The 16,377-nt window shown below is 39.8% G+C and overlaps 2 protein-coding genes across 5 annotated transcripts; both read right to left on the reverse strand.

Moving 5' to 3' along the window:
- Window position 1: 1 nt before the first annotated feature.
- Window positions 2-4,113, reverse strand: LOC121906135 (transmembrane protein 222-like). 2 transcript variants are annotated; one of them, XM_042424820.1, is made up of 6 exons: window positions 3,937-4,113; window positions 3,612-3,696; window positions 3,280-3,311; window positions 3,101-3,193; window positions 2,884-2,943; window positions 2-1,356 (listed from the first exon to the last, which is right to left on the reverse strand). In XM_042424820.1, exons 1-6 carry the CDS (start codon window positions 4,053-4,055, stop codon window positions 1,269-1,271), a joined length of 477 nt encoding a protein of 158 aa, XP_042280754.1. In that variant the 5' UTR covers window positions 4,056-4,113; the 3' UTR covers window positions 2-1,268. The 2 variants fall into 2 exon arrangements, with proteins under 2 accessions (XP_042280754.1, XP_042280752.1); XM_042424818.1 differs by having other exon boundaries at window positions 7-1,356; window positions 2,884-3,014; window positions 3,097-3,193; window positions 3,937-4,110.
- A 758-nt stretch (window positions 4,114-4,871) lies between these two features.
- Window positions 4,872-14,103, reverse strand: wdtc1 (WD and tetratricopeptide repeats 1). Of its 3 annotated transcripts, none has more exons than XM_042425134.1 (16): window positions 13,950-14,103; window positions 13,279-13,418; window positions 12,944-13,027; window positions 12,786-12,832; window positions 12,510-12,621; window positions 11,246-11,433; window positions 10,965-11,147; window positions 10,719-10,813; window positions 10,474-10,589; window positions 10,298-10,373; window positions 10,091-10,187; window positions 9,814-9,984; window positions 9,466-9,701; window positions 8,973-9,138; window positions 7,824-8,016; window positions 4,872-6,442 (listed from the first exon to the last, which is right to left on the reverse strand). In XM_042425134.1, exons 2-16 carry the CDS (start codon window positions 13,342-13,344, stop codon window positions 6,245-6,247), a joined length of 2,028 nt encoding a protein of 675 aa, XP_042281068.1. In that variant the 5' UTR covers window positions 13,345-13,418; window positions 13,950-14,103; the 3' UTR covers window positions 4,872-6,244. The 3 variants fall into 3 exon arrangements, with proteins under 3 accessions (XP_042281068.1, XP_042281066.1, XP_042281067.1); XM_042425132.1 differs by having other exon boundaries at window positions 8,973-9,141; XM_042425133.1 differs by having other exon boundaries at window positions 8,973-9,141; window positions 14,052-14,090.
- Window positions 14,104-16,377: the final 2,274 nt, after the last annotated feature.

The raw sequence follows: 16,377 nt of genomic DNA on the forward strand, positions 1-16,377 counted from the left end.
AATTAACAGCAACAAAAAATAAATAAATTTCAACACACAAGAGTATGAATTACAGCAGAGAAAACCTTGTTTCAATGTAAATTAATGAGTCAAATTCAGCTTTTGTTCTCACAAACTAATCAAATACTGCAGAGTAGAGCGCTCAGTCCCTCCTCATCTGCTCCACTCTGGGAAAAAAGGTTCCCGCAAATTGATGGGAGTTCATATCACGCAGAATCTACTGGATGAAAAAGGTACCTTGTTCCCTTAAAGGTACAGAGGACGATCAGGGAATCTGCAGCCTGTGACCTACACCACAGTCTGCCAGCTTTGTATACAGCACATCCAAAATGAAGTTACAAAAACAAAGATATTAAACTGATATTATAGATAAACCATAATAAAAAACACTCATTAGGTACACAGCATTAAAAAACAATCAAATCAAATACAAATGTATTGTAATAGTAATAGTAATGTAATGTAGTATTGCTCGTTGTATATATAGTTATTGTATAATGACATTCCAGCATGCGGATGCACAGTTTGAAAGCATTCAAATTCTATCTGGAGAAATATAAATAATAACCACATGTAAAAAAAAAAAAAACCCCAAAAAAACACTTCACACGTTTGTCTTTATGTACCAGAGGAAAGTAGACTGAGGGGAGGAGGATGTTTCTACAGGATAATACCACTACTGCTCACATGTGGCTCCTACATCATTCTGTCTTTGGTAGCGGTTCATATCTCTCACAAATAATTGATGAATACCTTCAGCATTAAGATTTCGTGATCCATTTTGCGGCGCTTCATCACTGAAATGTACATTAGCCGGTCTGGAAACACATTCATCACTGCTGTTCATGAAAAATACATGTGGAACTTAACCGCATGGCAATCTGGAAAAAAGCATCGCCCTTTATAATCCTCATAATGACAAAAACAAAAAGACTTTGTGGAAAACGAGGTTAATCTTGGAAGATGCATTTTAAATCGTTTAAACACGTTTCTAAATGATAAATACTTTGTTAGGAAAAATAACCCACAAAACTTTATAAGTTGATTATTGATCTCAAAACTACCCATCAACAGTTTGACTTTGCCCTCAGAGACACTACTACATCACTAGAGATCACTACAGACAATGAAGTCCTTCATTTGGTTCTTTTGTGTACAAACAAGTGTCCCATCAAAACACATCATTCATGTCAAAGAAATGTCAAAATATAAATAAATAAATAGTATAACCACAGTCTATGAGTGATCCCGATGCACTTCCTGCTCCATTATTGCAGATTGAATGTTAGGATGAACGTGCCGAGGACTCCGCAGAGCATGAAGAAGGGTAGCCAGGTTTTGAGGAACGCTGCCCAGCTGAAGGATACAAAGAGGGTAAATGTGTGTTAGCGTCATCATCATCACCTGGATATTGTGAGTGTGTCTGTATGTGTGTGGCAGAGAAGGTGAAAGACCCTTTCCTGTATATTTTGGACAGTCAAGGACATGCAAGGTGTGTTGAAGTATCACATGATCCAATCTCTTTTCTCCTTCCCTATAGTCCCGCGTCCTACTGTCCTTTCCACCCACCTAGCGCTGGGAGCCCCAGCAGAGAGATGACCTCCAGTGGCATCTGTCAGTGATGAATTACACGAGTCCCCTTCTGTTTAAAGGACTCCTGTGCCGTGGGAGTGTGTGTGTGCAGGGGCAGCACATGCTGTGACGCCAGCTTTCTCTATGTGGGTCAGCGGAGAATAATGAGGGGGGTTCTCTGAGCCATATGTCTCTTAATGCTTACGAAAGCATCCAGCGGCAGAGCAATTTAACAGGCTGTGTACATGTTTGTGATGAAGATGCTTCATTCATATGTGTTTGGTCCAGTTTTGTTAGTAAATCATACTTTAGTTCTCCTAACTTGTAATTCTACTACTGCTACCTATTGCAGGTTTGTCCAGTATGGCAGAAGAATCCCTCCTCTTTGTGTGGTTTCTCGCTTTTTTCTAGGGCCGCAAATAACAATTATTTTCATTATCGATTAATCTGTTTATTATTTTCTCGATTTATCAATTAGTCATTTGATCCATAAAATGTCGGAAAATGTCGATTCCCAAAACCCAAGATGCAACCTCAAATGCCTTTTTTTGTCTTAACCAACAGTCCATAACCTAAAGATATTCAGTTTACTGTCATAGAAGACTAAGAATCCAGAAAATATTCACATTTAAAAAGCTGGAACGAGAGAATTTTTGTATTTTTTCTTAAAAAAGGACAATAAATCAATAATCAATGTAGTTGGCGGCTAAATCGATTAATTAATTAATCAACTAATTGTTGCAGCTCTACTTTTTTCCCTGTTAAATGTTTGTTTTGAAGAGTTTTTTCCTTATCCAAACTGGAGGTTTCAGGATAGAGGGTGTTGTATGTTGTACTAAAAAAACTCTGGGACAGATTTGTGATTCAGTTATATAAAATAAAATCGATAATGTTGATTTTGCTGACTAACTGATGTAACAAACAGCACAAACAAAACCAGAGAGACACTTTTGCATTGAAGCATGAGGTTTTGATAGTGTGCCTGAAGACAGCTGTAACTCAGATGGTAAAGCAGGTGTCCAAGTGTCCTCGACCTGGACACTCAACCCCAAAAACATCCGCAAAATGACTGAAATGTAACGTAATTACTGCCCAGTACAGTGGTACATACACATTTAACTTATAGTCGGAAAAGATGATCACAGTGCCGTGCTTGTGGGCTCTTCAGAGAGACAGATGAAATAAAACCTCTAAAGCAAAATGAGTAAAGGAGAGTCAACACGATGCTACCCTGGAAGAGATGCAAGACTCTGATTCTATATGTGCTTTGTTCCTCATTTACAAATGTCAGAGTGAATTTTAAATGCTTACCTCACATGTTTCCCATGAATGAGAGACAGTAAACACAAGTTCATCATGTTCCACGACGTGCTGTTGTCATAGCGCATGAGGTTGAGGGCCATGGCAACGTGGGAATGGCAGTTATCGAAGCACAGATTGTGCTTCAACAAAACAGAGAAAGCTGTCATTATATGTGCAATGATGTATAAATATGTGTGTTAAAAGACCAAAATATTGTCTTACTGGCCTGCATTTGTATTCCTCGGATGCATCAAGCACTGCTTTGTCCCATGTAGCAGCACCATGGCCACAGACTTTGTCCACGTCAAGCTTCCAGTACCTGCAATATGTAACCATTTCATTAAGTGGCCGATCTGGTGTTGAAACAGCATCATAATAGCTCTGCATTTTGATCAAGTATCTTACTTTGTTGGTCTACCAAAGCCCATGTTGTCCTCCTGGGAAAAAATAAAGATATTTAATGAATTATACAAGTGAAATTATGCTGTGAACAACACATTTGCTGAATGAGTGTATAATTGGTACCTTAAAAACACAAAATACATGCAATAAACTAAAGATTCAGAAGATTATTGATTGAATATATTATAATCAATTCAGCTGCTGCACTCTACACGTCACCATGCCATCTTTATCATTTTCATTTCTATCTCTGGACTCTCTTGAGCCATGAGGAGAAGAATGGCATGTAAACTGAGATGAATAAATTGAGATAAACTGAACGATGAGTTACTCACCGAGACAAAGTATGATCCTGCAAAATCTCTTATGACTCCAGAAGAGGTGCATATACCCATGTGACCAATGAAGGGGAGCACCCACCTGCAGGATGCAAACATATAAATTCATTTCACTGTGCAGCAGAACACATTGCATTCAGTAAATTATAGGCAGCCATTTACAACAGGCAAAAGCGAGCATAAAATCCCCCTCAGCGGGATATATTAAATCTGCTTTAATACATTTGACGTTGCAAAACAACAAGATGCTGCCGCCTGAGCGGCAACGCGGCCACGTTTAAGCTAGAAAAGAGCTGGAAACAATGAGTTAGCAGCTTCTTACGATAAAATAGGAATGGGTGTCCAGACAACGCAGAACGGGTAGCGGCTATTTTTTCTGTCGCTTTTCAAGAAATCCGCGTTGTAGTTCATCATCATGTCGGTATCGTCCGCCTCCGCCATCACTGCCTGGAGTGACAGTGACGCACTGGCGGCGGGGGAAGCGGAAGCGCGCAGGCGTCGCCTCCGCGGATTAAAATTCATCAGCAGTCGGTCAGTGAACGCAGCACCGTTCACAACTACGGTGTATTGTTTTTACCGACATTTAATGAGTGCTGCAGTTTCAAATGAGTTTTTTTAAAGCTTCTACTGTATTTATTTTTTTTAACCTTTTCTTTTTAGCTGCTGCACTGTCTGAGCTTCTTTAAAGGGGCAAAACCAAGCCACTGTCACAGCACATGTATTTAAAAACATAAGGAAATGTACAAAAACGTCTCTCATATTACAGTAAAAGTGCTATAGTAGCTCAACATACATTATCAACAAAGATATATATTTTAACAGATATATATTAAACATAAACACCTGAAAATGCCGTATTTGTGCCACCCTCATCCCAGCAGCCATGCTAGCCTGACATTTGACCTTAATTTGACACCCACACTCAGCAGTGAGCTTCACCATTGTAATCTCCACTATTCCTAAAGCTAGGTCACCTCTTTATTGTGCATTATCTGGGGTAGGAGATGCTCTTCTAACTACTCACCTACTGTGCAAACATTTGTTACCTAATAGTCAGCAAAAGCAGACAATAGAGCAGACACTGATGAATGAGCAGGAAACCACAAAGTTCATACTGTAGACTCACCTACAGTAAATCTTGTCAACCTAGTTAGTATTGCAGCAGCAGCACTAATGTATCTGTTACACTGAAAGGACAAAGAATTCATTATAATGAAAAAGAAATGATGGAACAAAAGCAAAATAATTCAGACAAGAAGGTGTTCAATAATTTTATTCTTTACGTTGTTTGCAACAAAGGTTATTACAGGATTCCTTAAAGAAAAACAGAATATCTCAAATTAATGAACTAAGTAAAACACATGGAAGCCTAGTGTCGCATGTTGTTATTCTTCAACATTTACCCTTTTCGGGGGCAAACGAGCAGTTCTCTGAGCAACGAATGGGATGGCTCTGTGTCCTTTTTGCCCACAACTATGGTCAGAGAAGCCTCATGCAAGCAGGACTGAACACCTGACCGTAGCAGAGGACTAGTGCTAGAGCCACGCAGCTAGTAGGCAGGAACCCTATCGCCACCAAATACTTAGCGCCCAGTTGTTATATACCACAAATTAGCATCTGTGTCCCACTCAAACCCAACAAAAGTTTCACACTGACATTTCACGCCAAATTGAATTTGCAATCAAGGGGACTTCGTTTAAAACAAAAGATCTGAATTAGACAAATATTTACTTGTCGATACCATGTTGATCTCATCAACGATCTATTGTAGTAAAACCTCCCTCTAAACTTAAAGGAGTATATGATGCCAAAATTATGTTTCAATGAAACATAGAAAACAAACATTAATCCTTGGCCATTGAAATCATAGATGACAACCTTTGGCAGAAGAAAACACAAGTTTTTTTTCACACATTTATAAACTAAAAGCTTATAAACACATTTCACTGGAGCAGCACTTTCACAAGTTGGAGAGTGACAATTCATTCTAGGCTTCCTGTGACCAAAACTCCAACAGAAAAGAGGATCAAGTCTAACTCAGAATCAATGACTTGGGTGTGCGGCCTTTCTGAGATGAGCGGGCACTGTGACTCTTAGCTCCAGCTGTAGAGCAGACAGGAGATGCAACAAAGCACCGTCTTCTTGGTTTTGTGATCAGATCTGATCCTCCATGGAGGACGCTGCGACTGTGTGGCCACACTGACCTGAAAATAGGTCACCCGGCCGCCTCTCCTTCTACGTGTTTGTGTGTCTCTCCAACATAAACCTGAGGAGGGATAAGTGCCAAACTCCTCCTTCTTCTTCTTCGTGAGAAACTGGGGAGTGACGTGGAAGGTGCTCTCCTCAAAAGGTGTCCCCCTGCCACCAGAGGGTGCAGGGAGAGGCTGAGGTGTTGTCGGTGCTTTGAAGGGGCGAGATGGGTGTCTTCTTCACCCTAATGAATTCCTCTCCCCGAAAGTGGTCTCCACCTGTCTTCTCTTAGGACAGGGGAGGGCAATGCATAGTGCAGAGATGTGACATGACATTCACTCAATGTTTCTGTCAGATAGGGGGGGGAATTAAGATTCAAACTGGAGCTGGGAGAGTGCTTTGCTTCCTACATCCATTCTACAGAATGGCTCACAGCTTGTTTAGCTTGGTCGACACTGTACTTGTCCTTCTGAGCTGTCCTCGTCATCTGACCCGTCCGGTCCGACGCCACGCAAGCCTGTGATGCGATAGCCCATGTTGAGCAGCATTACTTCCAGTGGATCAGCGTTCATACGTCGCTGGTTGGCCTGAGCAGCACCCTCCATGTCCTCTACCACACGTCCGTTCTCGTTCTCCGTCTGTCAGAAAACAGAGAATGGCAGCAGAGTGATACAGATTCAGCAGTGGTGGTATGTTTTGTTTATATTTATGTCATCACAACCATCACATTACTTAATGGTGCACTCCGGTGTTCCTCATCGACTTGTAAAATGAGGAAATATCACATGACCACAACTTATTTTGCGAGTATATATCAGGTGGTCATCAGTCACAGGTAAATATGTCAGAAAAACTGAAAAGACCATTCAAATGACATAACTAAACCAATGCTGTATACACTAATTAACTGATTAATGATGAGCAGTTAGGTAGGAAGCCATCTGCAACCAGAAGCATCGTGCCTCCTCAAATAATTAAGATTTGACAGCTTTAAAAGTTGTTAAATTCTATTTTCACATTAAGAGTTTTTAATTAGCCTTGATGATATAGTATATAAACAAAAGTTGCTTTTGGGTATGTTTTTATTTGTATTTAGTTGTGTAAAAATGTTGCAAATTGCAGTCGTGTGAACCGCAGTGTGAGGTATAAATAATCTCAGCTCACACCATAAAACAGTATGGCTAGAATTAATTTGTAAATTTCTTAAAACTTCAGAATTTCACCATTTAAAGTGACTTTAGCATCAGTGGTTTTAACTATAACCTACAAGTAATTAACATTAGCGTTAGCTTATTGTCGTTTGCTATTATTAGCAGCGAAATTATTGGTTTTAACAAAACAAATGTACAGCACTGTAATGCGACCTAAAACATTTTTTTACAAAGAGTCAGAAGCTAAATAATAAAAGTAAAAACAAGAGCTTCATGTTTGTGAGCTTTCTTTACTTAATGTTATATAATCAACAGTGCCAGCTAGCTAACCAGCTAACATTAGCCCTGGTTTAGAGCCTTTTCACTAACATTTTCTTGTTCAATATTGTTATTAAATGCAATATAGCATCAATAATGAGTGTCGTTCAATTACAGTTACTGATACGGGGGCAGTTTGATCATAAACATAGAACCTAAAGCAGATAATTACTGGTAACAACTTGATTTGGTGTGAACATTAACATATGCATTGTGAAACTGCACCTACTGTGTAAATCATCCACATAATGATAAAGAACAGCTGATAGTTCTCACAAAAAATAAATGTGTAGAGGTAAGAAAGACGAAAATGCAGGTGGATCCTCCTCGACTCACAGAAAAAATGAATGACAATACTGAAAATGACGCCATCGCTCCCTAAAACAGAGCTTGGTGGGTTAATATCAAATTAAATTTATCATAGCTATTATACACTGTAGTTACTGTAAACAAACATTATCCTGTTCCCTTAAGAAAACAGAATCAGTGAAATTTTAAAAATCCTAAAGTTTTATATACCAAACCACACAGACAAACATCAGTTGTTTACCTCCGGTCTGGGGTTCCATAATCGGACCACAGGGTCAATGCCGCTCGTAGCCAGGAAGCAGTAGCTGGGGTGAGGCTGCAGGCAGTTGACTATAGACTCATCTCCCTGCAGGATCCTCACCAGATTGGTCGTCTCCTTTTCCCAGATAAAGAAAGAGCCGTCGTCTGAGCCGCTGACGATGTACTGGCCTTTGCTGTGGAGACAAGAAAACCATTCAGACCTGCCTGACATGGTATGAACCTGGAACATGTTGTATTTACTCAGAATTACTTAGTTGTGTAACCGTTTTACATTGTACTTCTTTCACAGAACGCTTGATCAGTTCAACGTTCTGTGTAAATGGGGCTTTCCCAGTTCTGGTGTGAGCAGTAACTGATGAAGGTTAACAAGTTTGTAATTCATGAGTTCTGTTACATTGTCTGTACTGTATCACATTTCAGTGGTTTGAGTTAGTCACACCTTTCTTAACTGGATATTTCCCCTAAATTCAGCCACATTATTACTTCTGTAGTATCGACTGGCTCCTGCTGACACTCAGATTGCCTTATTAAATGCAACAAGTAGAGCAGTGGGAGGCCAGATGAGGATGGAATAAAATGAGTAATATCTTTTTCTACATATATTTTCCTTTGTTGACAGTACAAAGGACCTAATGCTGCTGTTTAGAGGTTGGACCAGTTTGATTTGTGTCTCACATGATTTTCTGTGGCCTGTGTGAGCCGATACACATTTTAAATGACTGAGTAATCATTCAATTCCACATCACAAAGCATTTCTTATTCAACAAATGAATCATGTTGGAAAAACTGAAATATTCAAATGTCATGAATAAATAATATCAGACTTGGCAGTTTAATAGAAGTGTTCTATTATCTGTCGGCTACTAAAAATAACAGTGTTTGAATAACAAAACAAACTGTTGCTGTTTGAATACCAACATCCCATTGAATTGAGGAAAGTCCTATATTTTTTTGTTAATAATGACCTTTTAAATTGGTACTACACATCTGCCACTGACTACATTTATGAATGAAAGCTCCTTTTCACTGCAGTTTTTTGCTCCACTATCTCCAGTGTAGATCAGTTGCTCTCTGTGTCGTGGCTGCCCCCTAGTGAAGCATCAGCAGACCTGGCGTCAGATCTACTGACCTCCCAAAGAAGTTGGCCTCTTTGATATCGGTGGTGGTGTTGCAGTGACCGCAGTATCTGTGCTTGTAGTCAAAGCTACGTTCTCGCAGCACCAGCTCATCTTCAGGGATGGATTCCTTCCGGCTGAACGAATGGAACCGAATGGAGCTGTTGGCCTTCTTATCTTCTGCTAGGGAGGAAAGAAATCATAATTATAGTCAGGAAGTCACTCATAGGTATTTACAAATAAACAGAGAGTCTGTTACTCTTGAAAAGCCAAACTAAATAAACAAATCACTCATGAACACCTCACTTATGTTCTAAACCTGAAAAAAACATTTTACTGAGTATGAAAAGCTCCATTTTACTCTCCTAACTGTGTATACAAACTGTGTAAGTATCCCAGGAGTTACAAAAAAGGATGGTGGCGATGTGGTGTTCAAGTTTATTTCAAGATCCAACTGTGTACATACTTGTTTTAAAAAAAATATAAAACTGTTTCACTCTTTCCCACCTGATTCTGTCTTGGAGAAGAGAGCAGCCTTGATATCTTTATCCAAGGCATCACAGGCGCTACTGTGCGCCTGCTCTGGAAACTTTCCTTTGAAATCATCCAGACACTCCAGAGCTTCAGACACATATTTGAGCTCAAACAGACACCGTGCCAGCCTGAAATGAGCTTTCAGATGTCCGGGGTTTAGAGTCAGAGCCTTCAGACAGTCCCTGAGGGCATCATAATGGTCTCCATCCCTGTGAATCACAGATACAAGCATAAACACTTGATAACTGCTTTCATAGCCTTCAGGAGAAGAAAATGAATCATCTCTGCACTGTCACAACTTTATGATACAATGAGGCTTACCACTTGCGTTTCATGTAAGCTGCAGCCCGGTTCCCGTACAGCATGGCGTTACAGCTGGCCTGATGAATGCCTAAACTGTACAGTTGGATGGCCTGTGTCCACTGCTGCCGTGCAAATGCATCGTTAGCTTGTTGCTTTATCTTCTCCAAGTTAGGAGGGAGCTCAGTGGAACTGCAACAAAGAGAGCAGATATTTTAGTGTGTGCAACTTTATAAACCTTTACAAAGTCAATCTGTGTGTAAGAGGAATCGCAGACTGTTGGTGAAAAGACAGTTACCTTGATCGCATCTTGCTTTCAGCAAACCGAATGTGGCTGGTTGGTAAGTGAATTCCATTGGAGACGCCATTGGTTGTCTTTCCATTCTGCACATCTCCTGGAATGCCAAAGTTTCAAAAATTGTCATTACATCTATAGATGACATACTTTAAGTACCTCACTGAGGCCATTTAAGAGCTTTCCTTAGTATACATGCCGCAGACCTACCTGTTGATGACTGGCACTTTTTTGGAAGCAAGAAGGTATATGGCCTCTGTTTAAATGTCAAGTCGAACAGGTACACCTACAGGACCATGAAGATGAACACACAGAGCATTTCAACACTGAACCTGAAATCTTAAGAACTCCTCTCATTGTTCCATGTTTGTTCAGAGAAGCGTTACCTGTTCTCCACCCATGTTGACGAGTAGCTCAGTGCCATCTGGACTGAAGGTGACATAGGTGGCCACCAGGACCCTCAGGCGGTTATTGTAGTCTGGGAGTTTCACTGGCAGGTGCCCTGCAGCATACAAACAGAGGGACAGATTTTATTGCCAACTGCATTTTTCCTGATGTCTTTACTACATAATTTGAATACAAATGTGCCAATTAAATTAATCTGATAGAAAAAAATTCATCCGTTATGCACCTGCAACATAATACTGGCCAGCTCCATCTGGGATGGGCTTCTGCATTTCACAGAAAGTGTGCACAGCAGCTGATGTGCTCTGAATCATAGATTTCCTGTACAAGGAAGGAAAAACATGTTTAAACCCCAAGTTGTGAAAGTGTACGTCAATCCCTGGAATGGAGAATGTGCTACATTTGATTGGTTGTTGAATATTTGTGAGCATCGAATTAAATTTTCATATGGAAGCAGGCAGCCATAACCAACCTGTAGTTGTGAATCATCCGAATATCATAGAGGCGTACAAAAGGACCATTGGCCCCAACTGCCAGGTAGTTGTTGTCCCGTGGATTGACAGCGAGACACTTGGCCTCGACCAGCTGACCACAGAACTCTGTCAGGTCGATCAGCACCTCAGAGCGTTTGCTGTTCTCCCTTAAGTCATATTGTCTGTAAACGCGAGAAGAAAGTGAGCATATTAACTGAAAATATCAAAATCAGACAGACTGTGAAACATAAAGTTACAAAAATGATTCCTGGGTTCTAACCTAATGATGCCGTCCTCTGCAGCGCTCCAGAAGGTGTTGGGCCACATGGGCGCTGTGGCTATGCGTTTGACTCTGTTGGTATGATCAGAAAACATATGGATGGTTTCCTTCGCTGTCAGGTCATGCACATGGACCTTTGTGTCAGCCGCACCTGTTATCAAAATTCTGTCCCCGGAGTGCGGGAGGAACTGTGCAGAGAAACAAACACACCAGAGTGATTGATGGGTCGTCTTGTGATTAACTGCTGTTTTCAAAGATATATTAATCAAATTATTGCCAATACCCACAGGATACGACACTGCTAAGATGTTTACACCAGTTCTTATAGGACGAACTTCAACATTTTCCTGCCATTATTTGACCTCTTTATCAAGTATTCTGTCATGAAACAGTGCTATGATCACATGGTGATTTTGTCTGTTAACTGATAAAAACGTGTACAAAGATGCTTTTTCACCAAATGACAAGCCACTCAATAAATGGTCAACAGCGCCACCTAATGTACAGGAAGTGAACTTGTAACATAGAAAGCACTTTGTAATATCTAAAGAACGGTTGAGACACAGCAAAGAGTCACATGAACAGAGCATGTTTTGCATACTGTCGCCCTGAATTTGAATAGCTGTTTGTGTTGCAAAATGCATTGAAATAATAATAATGAGTCCAATTTAGATCAGCAAGCAACAGTCGATCAACACAATTAGGACAACTATTGTTATGTGGGTTGAACCTTATTCACATCTCTGCCTTTTTCACGTCATAATTGGATTATTGTTTGTATGTCAACAGGGACTTGATTGATTGACTGACTTTATTGTCCACCTCAGTGGAAATTTGTTTTTGATTTCTCCCAAAGCACAGCAAAATACATACACTATGTATGGCACAATACACCATTAAAAAGATACAAAATATACAACATACAGTGATGCAGATTGGGCAGGTAGCAGCAGGTAGGTTATATAAACACCAGACAGCAGATCTTATAAAATAACAAATGTTCCCTGAAAGAGACATTCTGTGTTCAATGCCTGTATGAAGTGTCAGCAGTTATATTTTTAGCCTTCCATTGTACAGAAAAGTCAAATATAATGCAAGATTGCTTTTGTGACTTGCCAATCACCTTTCCTGCAATGTTAACAATTTTGGAGACCTTGTTTTCGCTCTTTACACTCAAGTTACCCTACCAAGCTGTTATTTTAAAACACTGTAAACGATTTCAGCCACCTGCCGTTCACTACCTCCCTCTTCCAGCCCTACTTACCTTTACAGAGAATATGTTTGCTGCATGACCTGTGTGCATAGTAGTAAGCTTCTTGTGTCTGAATGGATCCCAGACGATGGCATGTTGATCATCTGAGCCCGAGGCCAGTAGACTGAAATTAAAAAAAAAAAAAAAAATCACCAGGACAAAAACAGGACATACAAAGAGTAAAAGACCTTTTCCTGCATTAAAGTATGTATAATATCCACAAAAGTAAGACATAGAAAGACACTATAATTGTACATAAGGTAAAAATTTTAGGTTTTGAAGACTTACTCTCCGCATTCATTCCATTCCAAACAGTTCACACAGCCAGTGTGGCCCTGTCGAAACATACAGTATAAACTGTCAGAAGAAGATATAATGTGCAGAAGTATCATCTCAGTCTCTCTCTGCATGCACACAGGCATACACACACTTTGTCAGTCACTGACCTGAAGCTCAGCCTCCAGTCCAAGTCTCTTGATGAAGGGGTCAGTCACATGGTAGGACCTTTGGAAGCCTGATGCTCTCTTGTCCTACAGGCATGAATCAAAGCCTCCATCATCTCATCCCCAAACACCCCTTCAGAGGTGGTTTTCAAGTCGTTGATAACTTAAGCGATTTGTATTTTGTGTTTCACGCACCTGTACTAACTCTGAATAAGAGCCCAGCAACTATGCCAGATCATTGCAATGAAATTAAGCCTGTAATTTCTATGTATGAGAGGCACCTTGTCTCCTCACCAGTGTATTCAGCTCATCGGATGTTGTGGTTTCTGTTTACTCACTCTGATCTGCCTGTGCAGGATATCTCGGGTGATGTTGACAGTAGTCATGGCCTCACCACAAAACATGAATTAGGATCTGGGCAAGAGGATCCAGCGGTCAGGGTTCAGATGACATTTACTCTGTATTTCTTGAAAATCAGCTGTAAAGTTACAGACATGAAGAAAAGAGTTAATAATACAGGATGGACAGTTCACTCAAGACAGTGGTTTTACGTCGGTTTAATGTCAGTTAAAGAGCAAGGTGGTCAGCTGGCATTTGAGAGATTCACTCGTTATAATTTGTTTAAAATCAGCTGAGACAGAAGCATGTTAGCTGGTGTGCAGACTTAACTCAGTCCAGAGCCAAGACAGTGAAGCTCCCGTCAACGAACACAAACAAGACGAGTTTATTAGCTAACTAGCGGTAGCTAATGTTAGCTAATGCAGCTCTGACAGTATTTAAATCGAGTTTTCCGCTAAACAATAACAATTATTTAAACATTAAGGAGCTGTTAGTCTGCTGGAATCGTTCGCCAGCAATGCATCAGGCCTTTAAGAGAGCTGTCGTTAATCAAGTAGCTGGCGTTAGCGTATTTGCGTTACCTTGCTAGCTAAACAAAACGTCCACTTCATGTAAACGTCAACATTTGCAACCGTTTAATTACAGTTTACGACTACAAATGAAATCTCACCGCTTTCCTTGAGCTAGAAAGGCTCCTGTCAAGAGATGTCCATTTAACAAACGTGATAAATCGCACTCTATGTGAGTTTGTTGACAGGATTCTCGCTAATACCTTCTCCGACTTGAACGCAACCCTCCTCCCACTGTGCGCAGTGAACGCATCACGCAACTCTCTTCCGCTAAAACAGAAACACACTTCCGGTCCGATTTTATTCAGAATAAAATAATTATATCTAAAAATGTGCAGCTAAAAATGTAACAAAAAATCTAATAGTCAAAGTCCTCCTCCACTCAAAAATTTATTTTTCTTCTTGTTAATTCAGTTGAATGTTAGAGCTTCACTGTGCAGAATGATGTATATGCAGAGTTTGCAGTGGTGGAGACAAGTATTGTATTTAAGTACATTTTTGAGGTACTTGTACTTTACTTGAATATTTCCATTTGCAACTTTATACTTCTACTCCACTACATTTCAGAGGGAAATATTCTACTTTCTATTCTATATTTACATCTCTTCACTGGCTCTCTGTTGCGTGTAGGATCCAGTTTAAAATTCTCATTCTCACTTACAGAGCATTGCACGGTCAGGCTCCTACATATGTGGCTCTACTACACCCTTACTAATCAGCTCACTCCCTCAGGTCAAATATGCTAAATTTGCTGTCTGTCCCACGCACAAGCCTTAAGACCCATGGTGATCGAGCTTTGCTCTGCCAGCACCTTTACAGTCTGCTGATTCAGTGGATTCTTTTAAAAAGCAGCTAAAGACACATCTGTTTAGGCAGGTATTTGTGTAACCGGTATGCACCAGGTCAGCATTTTATGTTTTTTATTGTGTATTGTGTTTTTTCATTGCATGTTGTGTGTTTTAGTTTAGCACTTTTTAATCATGTGTCTTGGGGTGGGGTCACTTAATCTACTATGATCTCTTTCTTTTTTGTATGTTGTATTACGCCTTGTAAAGCACTTTGTGACTAATATCTATGATAAGCGCTACACAATTAAAATTTACTTATACTTAATACAATGGATAATATAACAAGTTTTTAAAATACAACACATTGTTAAAGATGAAACCAGTGGTTTCCAACCTTTTTGGCTTTTGACGTCTTACAAAAAGCAGTGTGTGGTTGGGGTCACATTTCAGATGTCTATGAGTTGTTAACAGCTCCACCAAATAGTGATTTTTCCCTCTAAACTTATCACATGGTTTAATTTCAATAAATGTTCAAATGATCCAACATTTCACCAAAAATCAAAGATTAGAGAAAAAGTCCAAAAACTGAAAACAGATTTGTGTATCAGAACTTTGTTATTTCTTCTTTCCTCTCCCATTAATCATTTCACGACCCCTCAGATTTATCTGGTGACCCTTTGGAGGGGCCTGACCCCTAGGTTTGGAACCACTGGACTAAACTAGCTAACTGTACATAAAGTAGTTCAAATTAGCTCCACCTCCAGCAGCTACAACAGTAACATGCTGCTCTAACACTGATGCTTCAGTATTGATAATCAAATGATGTCATATATAATAATATATTAGTTACAAGGACAAAATGAATATTTTACTTCAGTGCTTTAATTACATTTTGCTGATGATACTTATGTTCTTTTACTTAAGTAGGATTTTTCATGCAGGACTTTTACTTGTAATGGAGTATTTTACATTGCTGTATTGATACTTTTACTTAAGTAAAGAATCTGAATACTTATTCCACCACTGAGAGTTTGACACTAGAAGACTGTTTTTACATTCATCTGCTGAAAGTGGAAAGTTTATTTGAGCTCATTGAAAATCAGATTTTAAGTGGTGGGCCTACAAGCATGTTTGGTGACATCACAAATAGTTTGTGTACACACATACAAACATACATATTGTACAAATATGGTGTGTTCATTTAAGAAAATGCTCGACTGAAAAGGAAGGTCTTGTGTTTGCTTTTAAAAGTGATGGAGCGAGTTTAAGATCTGCAGGCAAATTGTTCCATTCATTTTTTAGGTGCATATATGCTGAATGCTATTTCACCAGACATTGAAAATACTCCAGGCACATGTAGGAGATTCCCACCTTGTGACCTGAGAGATCTGCTGGAATGGTATACTGATAGCATGTAGCAAGCAGCCAGGCCAACAGGAGATGTATATCAAAGGTCTGACCACATTTAAGTGGCAGCTTAAGGATGTGAAGATGAATTGAGTCAGTTGAGCTAGAGTAAAACACAAGAGCGTAGTATCTGAGTTTACTTGCACTGATGGGGAATTGCATTGAATTGGCAGGAATGATCATAAGAACATGCAGAAGTCATCTAATGAGGCAGTCATGTGGCATTTATTAACAACCGTGGAGGTAAAGAGCATTAAACACACATCTTTAACATTCTACTGCAATCTAGAGGTGGATGAAATTAAAAAAAATCTCTCTGCTTGGAAGCAAAAGC

The sequence above is a fragment of the Thunnus maccoyii genome, chromosome 10 (assembly GCF_910596095.1).
Source record: "Thunnus maccoyii chromosome 10, fThuMac1.1, whole genome shotgun sequence".
In the NCBI taxonomy this organism is placed as follows: domain Eukaryota; kingdom Metazoa; phylum Chordata; class Actinopteri; order Scombriformes; family Scombridae; genus Thunnus; species Thunnus maccoyii.